The 23,054-nt window shown below is 36.7% G+C and overlaps 1 protein-coding gene across 9 annotated transcripts in view; it reads left to right on the plus strand.

Annotated features, from left to right (window-relative positions):
• CNOT2 (CCR4-NOT transcription complex subunit 2) overlaps positions 1-23,054 on the plus strand; it is a 111,736-nt gene that overhangs the window by 38,401 nt on the left and 50,281 nt on the right. For 3 of the 9 annotated variants that reach the window (XM_044756366.2, XM_070494722.1, XM_014858561.3), the window contains one exon: positions 2,862-2,934. The exons of 2 other annotated variants lie outside the window; for them this stretch is intronic. In XM_044756366.2, the coding sequence (XP_044612301.1) occupies positions 2,862-2,934 (73 nt within the window). Of the gene's footprint in view, positions 1-2,791; positions 2,935-20,365; positions 20,424-23,054 lie in introns of those variants that run through there. 4 more of the 9 variants (XM_044756367.2, XM_014858562.3, XM_070494720.1 and 1 more) reach the window with 3 other exon arrangements.

Below are 23,054 nucleotides of genomic sequence, written 5' to 3' on the forward strand. Positions count from 1 at the left end.
TTATACTGTTGAAAATTGTCTTTCCTGATTTTAGATTTCTAACATATCTTTTTGTTTGTTTTAGTATTTTTTAAAAACTTTTTATTAAGATTATGATAGTTTGCAACCTTGTGAAATTTCAGTTGTACATTATTGTTTGTCAGTCATGTTGTAGGTGCACCACTTCAGCCTTTGTGCCCTCCCCCCAACCCTCCTTTCCTCTGGTAACCACCAATCAGTTCTCTTTGTCTATGTGTTTAACTTCCACCTATGAGTGGAGTCATACAGAGTTCATCTTTCTCTGTCTGGCTTATTTCACTTAACATAATACCCTCAAGGTCCATCCATGTTGTTGTGAATGGGACGATTTTGTCCTTTTTTATGGCTGAGTAGTATTCCATTGTATATATATACCATATCTTCTTTATCCCATCATCAGTTGATGGGCACTTAGGTTGCTTCCACGTCTTGGCTATTAATAATGCTGCAATGAACATAGGGTGCATGGAACTCTTGGAATTGCTGATTTCAAGTTCTTTGGATAGATACTTAGTAGTGGGATGGCTGGATCATGAGGTATTTCTATTTTTAATTTTTTGAGAAATCTCCATACTGTTTTCCGTAGTGGCTGCACCAGTTTGCATTCCCACCAACAGTGTATGAGGGTTCCTTTTTCTCCACAACCTCTCTAACATTTATCACTCTTTGTTTTGGATATTTTTGCCATTCTAACAGGTTTAAGGTGATATCTTAGTGTAGTTTTGATTTGCATTTCCCTGATGATTAGTGATGATGAGCATGTTTCCATGTGTCTATTGGCCATCCATATATCTCTGGAGAAATGTCTGTTCATGTCTACTGCCCATATTTTGATCGGGTTGTTTGATTTTTTGTCGTTGAGCTGTGTGAGTTCTTTATATATAATGGAGATTAACCCTTTGTCAGATAAGTAACTTGTAAATATTTTTTCCCAAATAGTGGGTTTTTTTGTTTCAATCCTGTTTTCCCTTGCCTCTAACATATTTTTTGATGAAACTAGTATGATTTAAAGATAATGCATGAACTTTAATTTAAACGTAACTTATCTAAGGAGGAAAACATTCCTATTGTATAAGAAAAAACTGAAATTGCGCTATTATTCATTGAATTCAGAGTTTCCAGGAATACATTAAGAGTTAGGCAAGTACTGTTTTAAAGCCTATTAATATTATAAAACACTAACATTAAAATACGGTTAATTTTGTTTAGAGGATGTGTAATAAAATAGTTTTGCTCTCATTGTATGACAATTGTGAACATTTAAGTTGGAGCTAAATGTGTGTCGCTTAACTGTTCTTGGAGATCCAATTCACGTGATTATTTTTCCTTCTGAATAACCTAACTTGCTACATAGTAAGAATTAGATTAGCAGTAGCAAATGTACTTAGGGCCTAAGGAATGTTTCTCCTTGTTTTTTTGAGAGAGACATACTTATAACCAATGGTACATATAAATTTGGTAGTGAGCAATTACATTTTTGCCATACAGCCAGGTATCTTGAAGTATTTCAGCCATATATATATATATACACAATATAAGGTGGTCAAAATTAAGTAAAAGTATAGCACCGACTAACTTTGTGATTGAGCATAAAATAGGAGCCAGAATATAGGTTTTCATTAGGTGCTTTCTTAAACCTTGAATCTAGTATTAATTTTTAATGATTATTTTCCTTGAAAATGTTTTCTTCCCTTCTGATTAGATTATTAGAGGTAATCCTTATGTGTGTGCTTGTTGGTTTTTCATAAAATCAATTCATACTACTTATAAATTTAGAGTAGTTTTTATTATGCTCTCCCAAGGTAAATTTCATATAATGTTAAGTAATTGCTCTAAATTTAAATATATTTAGTGTTTAGCAACTATAATTAGTTCAGTAGGTATACTTACTCCTTCCATAGGGTAAGCGTTTTACTAAGACTTAGATGAGAGACATTTGTCTTCAAAACATACATTTTAAAATTTGTAGATACCGCTTTTGAATTTTTGGTCTCTCATTTTCAATTTACATTTTGAGTTAGCATCTCTAGCAACTATTATCTTTGCTTCAGTGATTTTTTTGTGAGGTGCACAATGCCTGGTAATTTTGGACTTATCTCTGTCCAAGTTAAGAAATGAGCCCCATTATTTTTCTGCCCAAATATAAAAAGCAAATTCTATTAGAAGATGCATGAAATTGGAGGACTGATGGAGAAAGGCATCCAGAAAGTTGACGTTTGTTGCTACTCTTCATTTGGAGTGAATTTTAGTAGAATATTACGTTAAATTTGCAGCTCTTAATCATCCTAAGAATGTATGATGTTTCCCATCTTATGGCCCTAGGAATCAACCTCATAAACGGCGTAGTAGCAGCTGTGTAAGTCAGCATTTGGAGGAGAGGGATTGGAAATTAAATGAAACTGAATTATTAGACATTTCTGAGACTAACAGGAGAATATTTATTTAGAAGAAAAAACATGTCAATTGAAGGTTGAACTGTTTTGTCCACTCCATTTTTGTTCACTATAAGTTTCTTCCTTGTGTGTGAGGTCTGGCAGGCAGTTTTAATTGGAGAGAGTAGAAGTGGGTGGGAAGAGTTTCTCATATTTAGTCATTTCTATCTCAAATAAAGTATGTTTGCCACTCTAATCCTCCCTAGATGGTTAAGAGAAAGAAAAATTAGGATGTTAAAAATGTACTTTTTGTTTTCTGTGTATCATTTTGGATATTTTTGCTACTGTTCATATATTTACATGTTAGTAATTTTGACGGCTTTTGGATAATTCCACTCTAGAGGGAGAACTGGTGGGCGGTCCTTCCTGTGACACGACCCTTGAGTGACAGTTCTGTTTGATTGCCTCCAGTACTGTGAGGACAGGACACGACTCTATGGTGAGGACTGATGGACATACATTATCTGAGAAAAGAAACTACCAGGTAAGACTCATTTTTTTCTTTTTCTCTATTGGTCATCTAGCTGCATTGAACTGTTTGATGTGTCGTATTAAACTAGAGCCAGCAGGTTGGATACACCTCAGTTTGAAAAAATTGGGTTGTAATTTAAGGGTTTGTATTGGATTTGACAGTTGAAATAGTTGGGAACGTTTTTCAAAGTAAAGCATGCTTATAATAAATGTATATTCTTTTAGTGTCAAAACATAAATTTTCTGGGGTATTTTTTGTCAAAACTTAGATTCTCTGATACACAGTTGATGACTTCTTGGTTTGATTCAGAGCTAGTACTCCATCAGACGAAGAGTTGATTGCTTGCATACATGTTACTCCTGGAAGACTAACCCTAAAGTCTTAGACTGTGTTCAGGGTGATAGAGCACCTTAGAAATGTAGACAAAATTGGTTAGATTATAGAATTAGAAATGAAAATCTCAGGATACTCAGAGACCCAACTTCTGTTGAATTTGTCACTAGTTTGTTGTCCTTAGAATGCTAGATTTTGTTTTCCTATTTATTAAGTTGGTGAATAATATCCATCCCCTATGTAGTGTGTAAGGATGCTGAAAGGATGGTTGAAGTGTAATATTCCTGTTTCTTTCTGAGCTTTTAAAAGAAGGTGAATTTTAAAGATAGTGCTGTTAAATAGTGGCTTAAAAAAAACCTAACGTTTGAATTTAATTTTTTCAAAGAAAATCTGCTTTATTCACGATGTTATAATTCATTGTCAAGTTATGTAGCGATTCAGAATGCAGAGTAGTTCAAAGCTCCAGTAGGAATAAGCTGTAGGCTTCCTGCTCAGATACATACTCAGCTTCCTTCTCCCCCTTCCACCCACTCGTTTCCTTCCCTCTAGGCTGTGAAGGCAGCTAGTGTGACAGCAGCAGCTTTGGTTAACTAACTGTTTATCTGCTAATCATTTGTTTTAGCCCAGTTAATCTTTTCTTTCCTTGAATTGGGAAAGTGAACAGTGGCGAAAATTGTAACTGGGTGTTCATGGTGTAAATAGCAAAGAGCCTTTGATTATAAGACTGAGGTTCTGATTTGGGCACTGTCCTTAATAAAGAATAATGTCATATTTAACCTTTCTAGAGTTTCACCTAACTTGATGTCTGCAATTTCTTGCCAGATCTTTATGATACGCAGAATCAGTTCTCCCTGTAACCTTTTCTGCTCTGAGTTGTTCTCATGGACTTGACCAATATGGCCTTTGCTAATTATTTATACTGGCTATAGCTCCTCCTGCCTCACAACCACTTCCAACTACCTTGACTCATTAGATTTTAATTAGTCACACTACTTGAGCTCTTGCATCATTTGATAGGTTCTGCTAAATATATTTTAAGAATGTTGTGATTCTAGATTGTGTGGTTTTTCAGTGCTGATAATCCAGTTTTAAAGTGTAAGTATAGAACTTTTGTCTGATGACGCAGTGTGGTTAATTTATTTCATGGAATCGTATTAGTATAGAATTCCAAAATTTACACTTAAGAAAGGAATGAAACAAGATTATGTTTTTCACATGAAGAGATTTCCTGATTCCTGTTTGTTCAACTCTAAAACTTCTCCGTTGTTCCAGTCACATTAGTTACAAATAATCTAGGTTTTTTGAGCTTACCTGAAAAATACATTCTTGTATAGGATTTTTCTGGCTGAAAATATTTTCCATTTTCTCTCTTTTGTTGTTACTTAGTGACACTTAATACAAATTGAAATATCCTTGGAAACAGTTGTTTAAATCTGTTGTAAAATTATTTTAATTTTGAAACCTCTTCTGGAAAGCACATATAGAGAAATACAATTTCCTGTCTGATATTGTGATGAATACATTAAGAGCATATGGGAAATTCAAAGGAATATTAAATAAATCACTTACATTTGTGTTGGTAGTGCTAAGAGTTTGCATGTGCTGAAATGAAATGGTTTGGACTTTTAAAAATTCCATTTTGGAAGAATTTTATTTGGTTATCATGGATGTAAGGTAGGATTTCTTTGTGTTCATGTTTATACTCATTTTAATTTATCTTTGAGGGCTTTTGTTTTTGGAAGGCACTTGATGTCTTATAGTGATCTTTAAACATCCTGATAATAATAGGCTAATGTTCTAGAGTTTAATAAGAAGGATAGTATTTCTCCAATTCTCATTTCCTTGTAGACCTGATTAAAACCTTAGGAATTTAGTTTAGGATGGTATATTCCCTCAGCTTTGTGCTAAAAGCTAGTGACTTTCATGGGTGTTGGTTGAAATATTGATTTTTTTATACTGGTGTATACTTTGTGTATTTCTTACTATAAGCCTGGTTAAGCTTCCGGAGTTTGAATAGAGTAGTTGAAGTTTATTTGTGTAGATATACTGGTATATTAGTTCAGGTAAGATAATTTAGTCATTTAAATGGTTCATAGTTGTTTTTTGGGGAAAGGATTGTCAAGCTTTTTCCAAGGAAATGTAATTCCGATTTTTGGCTATAATTTTCATATATTCCTCTAATTTACACTGATTTTCTCCAGCTTATGAGCATGCGCAAATCTCATCATATTACTTACCAGTTTTGCTCCTTGGTAGTGTTCCCTGTCTCACATACTAAGCCAAGCTTTACACGTGTCCAGCATCTCTCCACCTCCTGAGCCCACAGGCTCTCCCCTCTCCGTGTCTCTCCCCTGACTCTGTCTAGTGAGTCTTTCCGTTTAGTGACACACAACAGCTTTCCGTCTCCTTCCACTTTTACGCTTGGAAGCCTTTACTTCTTTTGGTTCCTCTTGATGTAATGCCTAGCCTTCTTCACATGATTCAAGAATTAAGTGTCACTACTTGCAGAAGCCATTTTCTCATGGTTTAGTGCTCCTTTCCCTGCTTTTATAGCCCTTCTGCATACTTCTAGAATACTTTGTAGTTATCTGTTTATTTGTCCTTGTCTTCCTGTAGACATGTGCTGTCCAATACTCTAGGTACCAGCCAGAAGTGACTATTTAAATTTTAAATTCATCTAAATTAAATAAAATTAAAAATTTAGTTTCTTAGTCACAGTAGCTGCATTTCAAATGCTCAAAGCTACATGCTGTTCATGGCGCCCATATCAAATTGTGTGGATGTAGAACTTTTCCATCATCGCAAAAAATTGTATAGGATAGTACTACTGTGTGTTATGAACCGTATCTATTTATTTTGGTACTTTGAGTACCCAGCATGGTTCCCAGAAGATTATAGGTGTTCAGTGCATGTTGTTTCAATAAAAATTTTAAATAAAACGAATAAATAGTAAGTTTAAAAATAAAAATTAATTTAAAAAGTTTCATTAAACAGAAGTGAAAGTGAAAGGAAGAAATTGTAAAGTGTGCTGGGTAACATACTACCAATATTTCCAGGATTTTTGGATGTTACTCTGAATGGAACTTCTTAATATGAGGTCATTGATCACATCATATGCTGGCAAGTTCAGTATGTTATCTATGAACTAGATCTGATGCATCCCAGTCCATATGTTCGTGCAGAATACCTCGTGATCTGAAATGCCCTGTTAACTTTGTGCGATATAGTGTGTCGGAGAACTGTGGCAGTGATTGTGTTGCCATTTCCTCCCCCTGTCGAATATTTTATTTTTTGTATTAGTTTTTTAAATCACAGAAGTAATAGATGCTCATTGCAAAAACTTTGAAGAAAAATACGGAAATATACAATAGGATATAAAAATGTGAGATAGAAAAATAGAGTATAAGAAATATTAAAAAGTTGTGAAAGTTTACCTTCACAGTTTAACTCTTAACAGTTTAATGTGTATCTTTTTAGATCTTTTCTGTGATTATACAGGTGCAAAAGTGACTTGTCTGTTTTTAACAAACATGTATTTTTCTGCAGCATGCGTGTTGTACTTAATGGAGTTATTTCCACGTAGCCTCCTTCCCCTGCCTCCTTCCCCAGATGTAATGGCTAGTTTGAATTGTGTTTCCTTCTTTTCATTTTTATATTTCACTATATTTCAGTTTATACAGGTGCATCTTTTTTTATGTATTGTGTAGCAATCTTTTGGAAGCTGCTACTGTATATTCCATTATTTTGAATAGGAAAAGCAATAATTTCCAGGCCATCCAAAACTGTAAACAATTTCCTAGATATTGCTAAAACACTCAACACCTATGTGATAATTTGCGAAGGATTTCTTCATAATACAAAGCATTTAAAACACAAGTCAACTAATTAACACATACAAATGCATCAGCAGATGTTTCCATTCAGTATATAAGAGTATTGTACAGTATTGTGTACAAATTACATTCGTTTCTTTTGTACTACAATAAAAGTATAATGTAAATAAGCAATGAGGTACCCATTTCTTTTATTCTAGGTTACACATTATTGAAGTTTTTTATCCCTTCTGCTGTCAGGATGCCTCTTACAACTGATGGTATCTTGGAGTCATAGTTGTAACATTATTGTGTAATGTTGTAAACTGGCAACCTTCTCTTCATACCTTCTAATATGATTAGAAACAGCAGCAGCATAGAAGGATCTTAGAATCTGTGATACTTCGAGTATGTTAAAGATACATAATGAATATTAAGAACACTTAATAAAATAAAATGAACAAGAATTTAAAAAAATGTTTACTTAGCAAGTCAAGAGTTGTCAGTGGATCTAGTGCCTAGAGCAGAAAGATGGAGGCTTTAGTCATTGTTGCTGTGTGGTGTTGAGTTAAGGTGAACAAGAGTGAGCGAAGGAAGGAATTAGTTCAGAAGTAAATGCCTGAAAGCAACAAACTGTGTCACGCTAATTTACTCTTCCTTGCTCTTGAAACTCATGGAGGCTCGGTGGCTCAGTAGTTAAGTGCACACGTTCTGCTTCAGCATCCCGGGGTTCACCACTTCAGATCCTGGGTGCGGACGTGGCACTGCTTGTCAAGCCATGCTGTGGCAGGCGTCCCACATATAAAGTGGAGGAAGATGGGCACGGATGTTAGCTCAGGGCTGATCTTCCTCAAAAAAAAAAAAAAAAAAAAGAAAGAAAAAGAAACTCAAAGAAACAAATGGCTATGACCTGTTGTCTGTAGCCAGAGATGAGGCAAGGAGATAGAAAAAACTCGCACTGGAGACAGTTCCCCTTCACTGGCAGTTCCACAACTGCTAACGTGAGGTTGCTCTTACAGTTACACTTTGGAATGTGGTGCCTCTGCTCATGATCACATTCTCACCACAGAGGTCACTTTGACTCCCTGACCTATTTGTCATTCATTTCTCCTCTTTCTCTTCTTCCTCTGGCCAACCAAGAATATCAAGTTAAATGAATTCCCAAGTTCCTCATTGGTTGGTTCATTATTACGTGATGTTAACTAACAGTGTTAGCCTTTCTTTGTATGCATTATATATTCTGATACTTTCCCCCCTTGTTTACTGAAATCATCAAATGAGGTGACATTTGTTTTCCAAAAAGCAAGTTTCATCAAGATACATGGTTTCTAGCACCCTTAGTGTCCTGGTATTTTTTTCACAGTGCCCAAGGCAAAAGAAATATTAACAGCTCTGTTAAATTAAGTAATGAGGTCCAAGTCACTTACAGCAGTATAGTTCACGTGGTATCCGACAGATACTGCTGTGTTTCCCCAAGAAGATTTAAAATGTCTGCTGACGCCCCTGTGTGTTCACTGCGGTGCTCCTTTTTGGGAACTTAGGCCCTAGGCTTTTGCACATGAAATACTGTGTTCTCTTTCAGAAAAATATTGTACATTTAAGTAATTTGCCTCAGTCATGAATATGGAATGTATTCATCATTAACTAGAAAGTTAAAACATTAGTGCAAAAGTTTCTGTGAATCAGAGAAAATATAAAAGTAAGCAAAGTTATCTTTTAAGTTATAATCTTAAACCTTGCTTAGATTCTGGGATGATTGCACCGTTGGTGGCAGCTTAGTACTTTTTCTCTCTCTGAATTCCCACATTAGGACAGAACAACTAGCTGGTACCACCAAGACCCATGAAAACATTTGTAACAAACTTGGTGATGAGGTATTCCCATGAACCTCAGAATATAAGCAGGTGAGAACTAACAAAAAGACCTACGTCTTAGTTTTTATGCATAAGAAAGAGGAGAGAAGCGTTGGGGTATCTGGACCTGAGAATAGGAGCACCTCAAAGTGGTGAACAGCCAATTTGAAAGTGGTGGTTTGGTTAGCCAACTTGAAATTGGGGGAGGTTTTGCCCACTTTGTTGGATCAGCTAAGGGGCCTGGGGTGAGGCCTGTGGTGACTCAAGCCCAGCTCTGGGCTCTCAAGATTGATGCACCGCTGCTCCCTTCTAGACCTGCTGAGGAGGCGTTTCTGGGAGTGGAATCACAATTGAGTGGGATAGGACAACAGAGACAGAGAAGAGAGAAGGTCCAGATAAAAGGGAAAGAGGGAAACAGAGCCAGAAAAGCTCAGAAGACAACCAGTTGTATTTTGAAACACTACATGAAAACAGCAGAAGAGGGAGCTTTATGAAGTTAGAAAAGTTTCTGATTCACAAAAGTTCTTCCAGGAATATGTGTAGGAGTGTTTGTACCAATTTTGAGTCCCATCAACTGTGGTCATATGGATCTGACATTTGATAATGCCAAATTTTAAATTTTTTTGAATTTATTAAGGTTTTGTTTGAGACATATTTCGCTATTGATAGTAAGTAAATGAAGATACTCTCCTATATCTTTTCAAAGATTTTTCATTTTGTCTTTCATACTTAAATTTAATCCATCTGAAATTGATTTTTGTGTATGGTGTGAGTTAGGAGTCCAATTTCTTTTCCTCAGCATATAGATAATTATATTACCATCATGTATTGATTTGTTCTGCTTTCCTCTACTAATCAGCAGTGCTAGCTAGCTCTGTTGTAAATCAAGTTTCTCTGTATTCATGGGTCTGTTTCTTATGTCTGTTCTGTTACTTTGATGTGTTTGTCTATGCCTGTACCAGCATCACATTTTCTTAACTACTAGGGCTTTACGTTAAATCTTCATGTCTGTCTATCCACCTTCATGAGTTGTTTTTACTTTCTTGGCCTTTTATTCAATGACACATTTAGAATATATTTTTAAAAAGTATTGAGTTTATAAGTGTAATTGCATTGGCTTTATTTTTATTTGGGGAAGAATTGATAATGTTTTTGGTATTCTTCCTCTCCTTGAATTCATATATTGACGTTTTCTGTATTTTCTCTCAATAAAGTTTTAAGGGGTCCCCCCCATAATGGACTCTGGTCAAATTTGTACATAGGTGTTTTTTTGTTGCCCTTTTTTAGTAAGTGGTATTTTTAAAATTATATTTTATAGGTGCTACTGTTTTATTGATGTACCATTGACTTTTTAAACTGATTATTATATTAAATTATGTTGCTAAGCTTTTTTATTCTTTGTAATTAATCTGTAGGTTCTTTGGGGATTCTCATGTAACTACACATAGCATCTGGAAATTACAGTTTTGATGCTTCCTTTGTAATTTTTATAACTTGAGTATCTTTTCTGAACTCACTAGTATTTCTGATACAATGTTGATTAGAAGTATTAATAGAAGCCTTTCCCTTGTTACTTGTCTTACAGGCTTCAAGTTATCACCAGTAAATATGATGTTTGATTCAGGATTTTCTTTTTGTAGATAGTATACTTTATCACAATAAAGAAATTATTCATAATGCTGCCTTATATATTTTTCTCGCACCTTTTTCATTCTTAAGGCTGTTTACTATGTGCCTTTCCCCTCTGTCAGTCTTGCTTAGAGATTTGTCCATTTTACTAGCAATCAACTTTTAGCTTCATTTGGTTATCTTTTTAATGTATTTTTTCTTTTATATTCATCAATTTGTACTTTTAGTTTATTTCCTTTTACTTCTTAGACTTTTTCCTGTTCTTTAATCTTAAGTGTTTTTATTTCTCCAAACTTGTGAGATTTTTCTAGTTATCTTTTCTGTTGCTGATTTCTCATGTAACTCTATTGTAGTTAGAGAATGTGGTCACTATGGTACCAATTATTTGTTTATGTACTTGAACAAAATGCAGATTGACCAATTGATGGGTGTGTTGCTCTCTTTCTTTCCGTTAGATCAAGTTTGTTAATGTTGTCTGTGTCTTCTGTACCCACAGATTTACCATTATTAGTCACATACTACCATCATTCATTCCTTTCTTTAGACCTGGATTCCACTATGCCATCTCTTGTATTTCTTTAAATTGTTTACATTTTCATGTTTAATATGCGATAAATCTAACAATTGGAAGTTGCCACAGATCATTCTGATGTCTTGTTTCTGCTGGTTCTCACTTATGGTACCGTGTGTGTGTGTGTGTGTGTGTGTGTGTATGTGTGTGTGTGTGTTTGTGTGTGTGTTAGTGTTAGTGAAGTTAACCATTCCATGTTTCTTAGAACTGTGAGGATTCTTTGAGCACTAGGTGGAAGGATGTTTTTCCCAAGGGAATTTGCATTAGCTTTTGCCAGTGCCTAAGACACTACCAATCCAGGACCAACCAAAAATCTTGATGTTGCAGTCCACACACGTAATGTGAATTTGAGCTGGTTTATGGCTGTAGAGTCTCAGAAGAGATTTCCGTTACCTCCTTCTGCTTAGCATCAAAATCAAGACCATCAAGAATTTTTGGTGCCCTAAGGAGTTACTGCAATTATGATGTACCCTTTTAAGTTACCTGCCTAATAAGAAGGTCTTCTAATAGCTTTTATCTCTTGGGCAAATACCCCTTTGGGGAGATAGGCTCCTGGCTTCTCTCAATTCCAGCTTATACTTTGTTTTTGGGTGCTGAGTCTCCCTTCATCTCTCCTTCCTTACCTTCCAGGCTCAGCAATTCATTTAAAAATAAAAATGTAATCTCTGATAGTTTTCACTGATATTTTTGTTTATACTGTATCCCCATCTAAGAATAATACCTGGCATATGCTCAGTTAATATTTGTTGATTGACTGAATCAGTGTTTCATGGAGCACTTTTAATTATCTTTGAGTGGAGCTTTATTCGTTGTCTGCCTTGCTACCAGAAACGTGTATGTTAATCGTTCTTTAGGTCTCAGCTGGAATTTCTCTTCTGAAGGGAAGCATTTCCCAGTGAGACCTCAGTTGTCTGTTCTCTTGTTTGTTGTAGTTGGGGCGAGGGTCTTGCAGATAGTTCTGAGTCTGAGGCGTTTGCAACGCTGTGGGTCTGCAGAGTAAGCCCTGTTGGGATAGTGTTTAGGGTTGTTGCTGCTTTTTGTTGTCGTCCATGAGCCAGGACATTTGCTGATTCTTCTTCCTGTTCTTTCCTTTCTCTGTCCACCCCTTCTCTTCCTTCCTTCTTTTTATCTTCCCTCTCTCCTTTTCCTGCCTTCTTCCTTCCTTCACTTCTCTTTCTTTTCCTTCCTTCCTTCTTTCTTTATAGTATCATTTCCCTTCTACCTGAAGGACTTAAAAAAAACCCATTTTTTTCAAGTTTTTTTTTTAATGTGCTGTAACATAGGCAAAATCGTTTAAAATCTGTCAACTTTTATTTAAGGAATTTCACATGTTGTGATTTCTTCCACTGCTTATCACCTTAGTTCCTTCAAAGTTGGAGTCATTCTCTTCAAGATAGCCCTTTTAAAAAGAACTTTTGTGGGGCTGGCCTGGTGGCGTAGCGGTTAAGTGCACACATTCCGCATCTTCGGCGTGGGGTTTGCCGGTTTGGATCCTGGATGTGGACATGGCACCACTTGGCAAGCCATGGTGTGCGAGGCGTCCCACATATAAGGTAGAGGAAGTTGGGCACGGATGTGAGCTCAGGGCCAGTCTTCCTTGGCAAAAAGAGGAGGATTGGCAGTGGATGTTAGCTCAGGGCTAATCTTCCTCAAAAGAAAAGACAACTTTTCCGTAATCCACAGTTGTCCTGTCAGTCCACAATTCTTTTACTTGGGCTCCTTTGGTCTCCACTTGAATATGGACATACTGATGACGTACCTCCCCACCTATAATCGTTGGGATCCAGTTTCTTCAAGTAAGTTACTTCAGGGCCACTTTCAGGGTCAGAGTAGGTCGATCTGCCTGGTTTTCAATTTCAGACACCCTCTAAACATGAATAAGTTCAGATCGTATTCACTCCTAAGCTGTTACACCCTGGAATAGTACAGATCTGGGCGGTATACCAATACCTGAGAGTTTACAAATTTGACTATTAGATCTTTCATACTCTTAGCATCTCTGTCTTTTGGTTCTTTCTTTCCCACAGGGTCTTGCAGATAGTTCTGAGTCTGAGGCATTTGCAACGCTGTGGGTCTGCAGAGTAAGCCCTGTTGGGATAGACCTCAACTAAAAAGCGTTTTTGTAGTGCATTTCTGATGATGATGAGTTCTTTTAGGTTTTATATGTGTGAAGAAGTCTTTATTTCACCTTCAGTTTTGAAAGATTTTTGCTAGATGTGAAATTCAAAGTTGACAGTTTTTTGTTTTAGTGCTTTAAAGATTTTGCTCCACTGTCTTCTGACTTAGATCATTTCTGACAAAAAGTCTGCTGTCATTCTTATCTTTGGTCCTCTTTACATAATGTAAGTTTTTCTCTCTGGCTACTATTAAGATTTTTTTGTCATTGGTTTTGCACATTTTGATTATGATGTATCTTGGTATAATTTTCTTCATGACTCTTGTCCTTGAGATTTATTGATCCTCTTGAATTTGTGTTTATAGTTTTTATCAAATTTGGGAATTTTTTTATCCATTTAAAAAATATTTTGTCCCTGTTCTACTTTGAGGATCACATTTACACATGTATTGGGTCACCTGAAGTTGTCCCACAGCTTACTGATGCTCTCTGGTCATTATTTTAAATTCTTTTTCTTTCCATGTTTTATTTAGGATAGCTTTTTATTGCTGTGTTTTCAAGCTCACTAATCTTTTCTTCATCATGCCAGTTATTCTAACTTTCACACGCAAAATGTAGTTATAGTAACTGTTAATGTCATTGTCTATTAATCTGATCATCTGTGCCATTTCTGAGCCTGTCTCTGTTGATTGTTGGTTTTTTCCCTCCCTGCTTATGTGTTTTATTTTGCTGCTTCTTTGCATGCCTGGTAATTGTTCTTGGTTGCCAGTCTTTGGAAATTTTAGCTGTTCAGTGCTATATATTTTTTATATTTCTCTTAATATTCTTGAGCTCTCTTTGGGACACTGTTAAGTTACTTAGAAGCTGTTTGAGACTTCTTTCTCTTTTTTTTATGTATTTTAGTTTATTTTTTTATTTCACTTTTTTTTACTAAGATTATGATAGTTTACAACCTTGTGAAATTTCAGTTGTACATCATTATTAGTCATGTTGTGGGTACACCACTTCACCCTTTGTGCCCTCCCCCGACCACCCCCCCCTTTCCCCTGGTAACCACTGATCAGTTCTCCTTGTCTATATGTTAACTACCACCTATGAGTGGAGTCATACAGAGTTTGTCTTTCTCTGTCTGGCTTATTTCACTTAACATAATACCCTCAAGGTCCATCCATGTTGTTGTGAATGGGACGATTTTGTCCTTTTTTATGGCTGAGTAGTATTCCATTGTGTATATATACTACATCTTCTTTATCCAATCATCAGTTGATGGGTACTTAGGTTGCTTCCACGTCTTGGCTATTGTAAATAATGCTGCGATGAACATAGGGGTGCATGGGACTCTTGGAATTGCTGATTTCAGGTTCTTAGGATAGATACCCAGTAGTGGGATGGCTGGGTCATAAGGTATTTCTATTTTTAACTTTTTGAGAAATCTCCGTACTGTTTTCCATAGTGGCTGCACCAGTTTGCATTCCCACCAACAGTGTATGAGGGTTCCTTTTTCTCCACAACCTCTCCAACATTTGTTACTATTAATTTTAGATATTTTTGTCATTCTAACGGGTGTAAGGTGATATCTTAGTGTAGTTTTGATTTACATTTCTCTGATGATTAGTGATGATCATCTTTTCATGTGTCTATTGGCCATCCATATATCTTCTTTGGAGAAATGTCTGTTCATGTCCCCTGCCCATTCTTTGATCGGGTGGTTTGATTTTTTGTCGTTGAGCTGTGTGAGTTCTTTATATATTATGGAGATTAACCCTTTGTCAGATAAGTAACTTGTAAATATTTTTTCCCAATTAGTGGGCTGGTTTTTGTTTCAATCCTGTTTTCCCTGGCCTTGAAGAAGGTCTTTAGTCTGATGAAGTCCCATTTGTTTATTCTTTCTATTGTTTCCCTCAACTGAGGAGTTAAGGTGTCTGAAAAGATTCTTTTGAAACTGATGTCAAAGAGTGTACTGCCAATATTCTCTTCTAGAAGACTTATTGTTTCAGGCCTAATCTTTAGGTCTTTGATCCATTTTGAGTTTATTTTGGTGAATGGTGAAAAAGAATGGTCAATTTTCATTCTTTTACATGTGGCTGTCCAGTTTTCCCAGCACTATTTGTTGAAGGGACTTTCTTTTCTCCATTGTAGGCCCTCAGCTCCTTTGTCGAAGATTAGCTGTCCATAGATGCGTGGTTTTATTTCTGGACTTTCAATTCTGTTCCATTGATCTGTGCACCTGTTTTTGTACCAGTACCATGCTGTTTTGATTACTGTAGCTTTGTAGTATGTTTTGAAATCAGGGATTGTGATGCCTCCGGCTTTGTTCTTCTTACTCAAGATTGCTTTAGCAATTCGCGGTCTTTTGTTGCCCCATATGAATTTTAGGATTCTTTGTTCAAGAGACTTCTTTCTCTTTTTTAAAGTTTTGTTATACAGAACCACAATAGCCTTTAGTCCAGGGCTAATTTTTCCCAAGTGCTGAGGCTGTGCTCTTCTGAGTACTGACCCCGGTGCCCTGGACAGTCCTGTGAGCCCTGGAGATTGTTTCTCCTGTTCCTGTTCTGAGCCTCTGGCACTTTCTTCACATACACGTGCTGATCAGGACTTAGCTGAAGACTCAGAGACCCCTCCCATCTCTAGAACTCTTTCTCTTTGCAGCTGTCTCTTGTCTGGTGCTCTGGCTTCTCTCTCAAGCTGCCTTGTCCTCCCAGCCTCCTAGCACTCTTGCTCAGGTCACTGAGATGGCTGGGCTCTGCTGGGTCCTTTCCCTGCACCACAGCCTGGAGGCTGCTCCAGGCTGTCAGCAGGAGCAGTTGTAAGGCTCTCATCAGTTCTTTCTCTGCTTTCAGGGATCCTTGTCTTGCACTGTGTGATGGCCTATGTTTGAAAACCATTGTGTAATATAGTTTGCCCATTTTTTAAGTTGTTTCAGATCAGGCAGAAGGCTGTCCTGACTACTTCATCTTGCTTGGTAGAAGTACTAAGATTTCATTTTTAAAAGATTCTATTTTGGTTGAGAAGATGAATGAAAAATCATTCCTGATAAAGAGAATAAGCTTTTGTGTCAGTGTTCAGTCAAGGCGTGAGTACTTTTTGTTGTGTAAGACACTGTGGTGTGCAGTACACAGAAATGTTGGGCCTGTTCTCAGCGCTTAGGTCATTTGGAAAGAAAGATTAAACAGCCCAAGTCCGTAAATAAAGTCCAGTTCATGTGTGGAGTCATCATAGCCATGATTCTGTTTTACCCAAAGCAAAAAATTGGACTATTTCCCTTAAATTCCCTCCTTCAAGATTCCCTAGAATCTAATAGACCCTTAAATGCAGTAGCTGTTTATCTTCTCAGCTGAGATAATAATTTTACTAATTATTATTCTTTACTGCAAAAATCTGTGTTCTATAGCATAGAATAGTATATTATCTCTGTATTGTTTAATCTGGCTCAGTAAATTAAAGACATTATATTACATGTGCTAATGAAAATAGGAAGGTATTTCTTTAAGGAAACAGAAAAGTAAAGATATTTCTTATTTAGAACCAGAAATCCTAAGAGAGACTGCTTGGGGCATGTGAAATTTTAAACCTCTTCTTTTCTACTGGGATAAAGGCAATGTAATAAACCTGAAAGACTGTGCCTGGTAGAGTGAAGGACCCTGATTTTGAGACATTATTCTTCACTTTCTACCTTTATCACTTTGGACCAGTTGGGTAAAGTCTTTGAGACTGTTCATATTTAAGAGTGAGATCTTTAAAAGATGATTGGTTTGCTTGTAGAGCGTTTCACTTACCCACTGTAGTACAGAAGAAATGAAGAAAAATCGCCAGTAGAACATCACAGTATTAGGTGCCACAGGCAGTGTCCACGGTGAATGCTGTAATCAGTGGGCAGAAATTTAGGGACAAACAGGTATTTGCATGGTCTCAAAGTACTTCTTTCAAAACATTTATTCTTTAAAAAGAGAAAATAGTAATTTATAGTGGAGAAAACTGGCAGGTGCACCAGCTTAACCATGATCAAGGTTAATATCACCTATAGTAAGACATACTAACATCACATGCACCTCTGTGGTGATGTGGCTTTAAAAATGCATAACCTCAGTCATCTAGTCCTGAGAAAGCATCATACGTACCCAAATTGCAGGGCATTTTACAGTGTAGTTACGTCAGTATAACTGATGACATCGGTGTTGTGAGATACAAGGAAAGCCTGAGGTATAGGCCGAGGTTGGAGAAGACTAAGGACGCATAAAATTCAGTGTAATGTGGATCCTGGAATAGAAAAGGACATTCGTGGGAAACTGGTGAAACCCATGTAAAGTTGTTTAATTAATAGCTAATTTCTTAGTTTTGATACTTGTCCTATGGTTGTGTAAGATGTTACCACTAGGGGAAGGCAGAGTGTATGGGAACTCTACTATTTTTGCACCTTTTCTCTGAGTCTAAAGTTATTTCCAAGTAACAAATTTTTAGAAAATGGTAACAGCGTTGTTAACATGTAGTTGAGTTAGCTTTTTCATTGGGGAGAGCCTCATTTTGGTAGTGTTTGACATTCCTTTCTCTGGAGCAGTTCAGTTTTTCCACAGAAAATGTAGAGTTTCAGAGCAGGGTAGAGGGATGGTTCTTACATCTGACTTGTAGCATTCTGTAAGCAGGGTAAGGAAACAAAGCTGAGGATCCCACAGTTCAGAATGTAGATCTGTGTCTCAATTTGCAAGCCCCTGCCTCACCCCCCACCTACCCTTTGGCTAAGATCCAAAATTTGGAGCCTGTCTGCTTGAGTTTTTCTGGAGAATAAACCTTTGGTATCTTTTTGAGATTACAGGGGCTGAGTCTTCTCCATGATCACTGTGACAGGGAGACGTCTTCAGTCTAACCCTTTATAGACTATTCTGAGGCCCAGTTTGAGGGAATAGTAGCATCTTTCAGAGGTTTTGTTATGATAGGTGAGGTAATGTATATAAAGTGCTGTGAGCGGCACTCACCGTTTGTTAGACACTCGGGACATAGCACTGTGTGTTTGTGCCAGGCCCACTGTGTTAGACTGTGCAGAAGTGTGCTGGTCGCCAGCTCCAAGAGTGCGCACTCCCGTGACTGCAGTGCAGCCTAGTGGCTCTAAGTGGTATAATTCTCCCAGTGGGATTTTGTGGTAGAAAAGAAACATTTGTTGTCTTATATTGAACTGTAAGTCTGAAATAGTCTTGAAACAACTTTTTTAAAAAAAGGTACTCTAACTTGAGAAAAAATTTGGAAATGGAAAAAATATTTTTTAATCTCCAAATCCTTATGTCACACCACATAAGTATGACATTCTAACCGCTGAAAGTTTCTTATAGTCTATTAGGTATTTTGGAAGTGGTTGTCAGTTTCAATAGGAAAAGGCATTAAACAATTTTATTCATATGTGTTTCAGAAATGTAAAATTTAACATTAATTTTCTGCATAATTCCATTACTTTTTCAAATAATGTTCATGCTCATACAATTTTTCCATGGACTGTGAGCGCTGCATTGGTCAGTTAGGGTCAAGTAACACCCAGGTAACAGCAGGCGTGGAGGAAGAAGAGGGCACTTTATGGTATGGGCCTGCTCTGTGCCAGGCACTGTTCCAAATTGTATGGAAACAGAATATTCTCATGGAGCTGACATTGTAGAGCATAGGAAGACATTAAATGAAATAAATAAAATGCATTGTGTATAATACAATGATACCTGCTGTGAAGAAAAAATTGAAGTAGGAAAGGGTTTAGAGAATGCCAAGGGGCTGGAGAAAAGGGTAGTATGATTTGAAGTGGAGTGGACAGGGAAGTCCTCACTCAGATAACTCAGTACTTAAAGTGAGGTGAGGAAGGAGGCCATGGAGGTATCAAGGGAAGAGCGTTCCTGGAGGATCCAGCAAGTGCAAAGGCCTGGAGACAGGAGCAGGCCTCATGTGTTTGAGGAGCAGCAAGGGGGGTCAGTGTGGCTGGAGCACAGTGGGAGAGGGGAATGTCCGAGCTTAGAGGGATGAAGGGTAAGTGCCGTGAGGGCTCGAGGCCACGGTGATGGTGCAGGGAGCTGTTGGAAAGGTGTTTTCACCTCTGCTCCCTTTGGCTTGAGGTGTTCCTTTATTCTCAGAATCAAATGGGTATAGTCAATGAGAGTGTAAATGTAATATTGAGCACACTACATAGTAGATGCTCACTGAATGTTTATTGACTTACTTTAGATCACAAGGCATTTAGAAGTAATTTAGACCTCCTGTGTTCCCTTGCTGAAGCAATGCTTTTCATTTTTATAACTGTTTCATGTAACATAATTCAGGATTTGGATACTTGTCTGTATTTACTGTTTTAAAATATTTGCCACCTTCAGTAATGTTTATGTTACTAAGTAGAAGTCATCTTTAAATAACTTAAATAAGCATCTATTTTTATTAGCCTTAGTATTCATAATAGTCAGAATCTAGTTTTCTTTGAATCAATAATTCACTATATTTTATATTTAAGACAAGGATTCACATTTTTATAAAAGTGAATAAATCACATTTAAATCCTATATTTAGATTGATTTCTTTAAAAATCTTTATCTCTTTATCATTTAGTTTGATTAAAGTTATTTTAATTGAGGAGTCTATTTGTTTTTATCAGAGTGAGACACTTTTAAGAAATTCATTTCCTCCCAAGGAATATACTTATACCAAAAGTTATCCCTGGTTTTTAAAAAGCTCACTGGTCCACTTTTAGGAATTTAAATACATCTTTTTAATATATTGTCTTAGATGTTTTCGTGGCCAGGTAAGCCCTATCCTTTCATTTTCCTGAAAAGTGTGCAAGTTTATAGAAGGCTCTGCCCTGCTCCCCTTTTTAATTAGAACTTTGAATCAGTCTAAGAGAAGATTCTGGGGTTGGGGAATAATGAAGATGTGAACAGGGAGTCATAATGTTGAAACTGGACGTTCAGATCTTTATAGCATGATTTCCTTATTTTTCAAAGAGCAGAAGAATCCCATCGTTTATCATGTTCTGGTTGGACTCCTTTCTTATCGTTTGCTGGAGTTTGAGCTTCCGAGCTATGGTGTCAACCCTGCTGTAGTATCTCAGGGGAGCTCCTAGTGTGGGGCTGGTGCCATGGCTCACCCTCCAACCTTTCCTTCTTCACTTCAGCCTCCAGCTCTGAGCTTTCCCATCCCCAGAGTAGCAAATGTTGAAAGAAGTTGCGCAGGTGAGTATGTGGTGGGAAAGGCTGGGGGAAAAATGGTACTGTCATCAGTGTTTTGAGGGTGGATGGGGGCCGTTTTACCAGTGAGTTGTGCTTTTAGTTTAAAAATATGTTGCATATAAATTATTTTTCTCATAAAACTGTCACATAAATTATTAAATAAGTCTAGTGTTCTAAGAAATAATTTTACTTCTTGTTAGATGTGAAACAGGGAAAACCTTAAAATGATTAAATCATTACTGTTGTAATGCAAAGGAAGGTTGTTAGATTTCCTTAAAACACCTTATTCTCCACAGTGCATAGCAAGACCAGAAAACTCATTTTCAGAAAAGAAGCTAAGAAAAAAAGTTGAGGAAGGCATAAATCCGTAGACAAAAATTTTGCCACGTGTAACTTGGTCTCAGAATGAGGCAAGTTTTAGTTTCTTTTCAGTGGCTTTAGACATGCTGTTCTTCTCTTTCTCAAGGTTTTAAGCAGGTAGCTATATTTTTAATCTCTGCAGGGATAGATACTTCAAACATCTTTTTCTTTGAAGTCTAGATGGGAAGACGAATATTTTTACTCATCTGCAGGTTCAAGGTTAACAAAAACAAGTATAGAAGCAGTGAAGGCACGATATCTGGTACAAAGTGCAGCAAATATATACAGAATGAATAAATTCACCAAATCTTGTGTGTGTGTGTGTGTAAAATGCCAACACTCTTGGCATTTTCACCTTGTCTGCCTTGTACTGACAACCGTAGTCTAATGTTACAGATCTTTTTCCTTAATGCATGATTTTTAGAAATAATTTTGTGTAGTCCAGGTCTGCACTACTTTGTTTGCTAGTACTGTCTTTTTAAGCTCTTGCTTCTCAGAAAGCCTTCAACAACTGTTTCTTTAGTTGTCCCAGATCCGTCCACTGTAGTTCTCAGTCACCTGGTTTCTAGATTCTTTGTGCATAACAAGAAATTCAAAATTATACCCAGGAAAAATTGACTTAATATGGCTTGTGATTACTAACATTTCTTCACAGAGGAAGTGTGTTAAACTTGGAGAGATTGGGACACCAAGTATTTGGCATTTTACATCTCAGAACAGATCCTCAAAATACGGACTCCTCAGCAGTGTATCTCTCTTCTTCCTGTCCTAAGTTCTAGAGCGTTTTTCTTTCACTGGGAGCCTTGTAGAAATACATATCTCCCAGCAAAGCAGACCATACATCCAGTTTCTTCTGGTTCCCTTTCTCCCCTCTTTATTAGACCGATCTCCTTCCCCCTGTAAGGATTGGTTTAGGGTATTCATCCTCATTTAAAAATTTCCTTTATGCTTAGAGGATTTGTTTTGTATCCTTAACTTAAAGTTTTTGTACTGTTACATGTCCTTCCACTTGTGTTTTATAAATTTATTCCTAATATTTAAAGATAAAGTACTGCTTGTTTTAATTTTAGCCCCTGTTGTGTGAGTTCTCAACTCTGACTTATTGCTCATAAGGTGTACCAATCATGGTTGGTATATTGTTGTATACTTTTTTCTGTGGATCAGCATTTTTTGAATTATTAGAGTTTTGGTTTTAGGATGATGCAGTTACCTTTTAAGGCTTTTTTGTTAGTGTTTCAAGTTTGAATCTGTATAAGGCATATTGATAGAGGTGATTTTAAGATTTTGGAAAACCACAAAGTCTGTTCTTTAAGTTGAAGCATGCTCGACATCTTCCCCCTAGAATAAAGTCAAACTGATAGGGGCATTTATAGATTCTTGTTAACACTCTTTGTAGATGTTTTGGCACGTATTACGGGATAGTATGCATGGTTTTTGGGAATATCATCTGAGTAAAACAGCTCCAGACAACAGATTTCGGCAAACAGCCTTTGGATTAGGAAGAGCGATGTGTTCTCTTCTCTTCATCTGCCTTCTCCATCTTTTTCTCAGATGTGGGCTGCCCTGGTATTTTGGATGGGATGTCTTATAAAATATTCCTGTAACCCGTGGAAAGTACTCTGTGCCAGAATATTTACCTTTTCTCCAAAATAATGACTGTGGATGTGTTCATATAGGCCCCCAGTTTTCTGCTGCATCAATTACCAAGCAGAGTCATGTTTCCTCTGCATCTACTTATTAACTGGCTTTTCAGTATTCGTTAAGGCTTTTATTGCTCATTTATGAGTCCTTCTGCATTTGCTAAAACTATGAAATGATTTGCTTTTATTTATTTCCATGCTATCGATTCAAGTTGATGAATTTAGAAATTCTACCTTTACAATTTATCAGAACTTCTCACTTTTCTTAGATCCATCCTAAGCAGATTCATAAACCATTCATTTTACATTTTACTTTTATCATATTATAAACATCAAACCACAGTATTCTGGAACTAGTAGGTCTTCAAAGGTAATACATTTCTTACATGAGGAGAGAAAGATCATTTGTTCCTTTTCTAAAGATTTTCAGATACTAAATTCTTGGTTCTTTGAGAAGCTAGGGTGTTTTTTTTTTTTTTGGTCTGATGTGTGTGCCCTTTTGTCCTTCATTTAAGCACATTTCTTTTTTTGGTATTTTTCAGGAATGAAACAAAATTAGGATTATTTATAACAGCTGTGAAGCAGGATTGGCGGCTCAGAATCCCGTTACTAAAAGATACTGCTAGAACAAAAA

The sequence above is a fragment of the Equus asinus genome, chromosome 22 (assembly GCF_041296235.1).
Source record: "Equus asinus isolate D_3611 breed Donkey chromosome 22, EquAss-T2T_v2, whole genome shotgun sequence".
Lineage (NCBI taxonomy): Eukaryota > Metazoa > Chordata > Mammalia > Perissodactyla > Equidae > Equus > Equus asinus.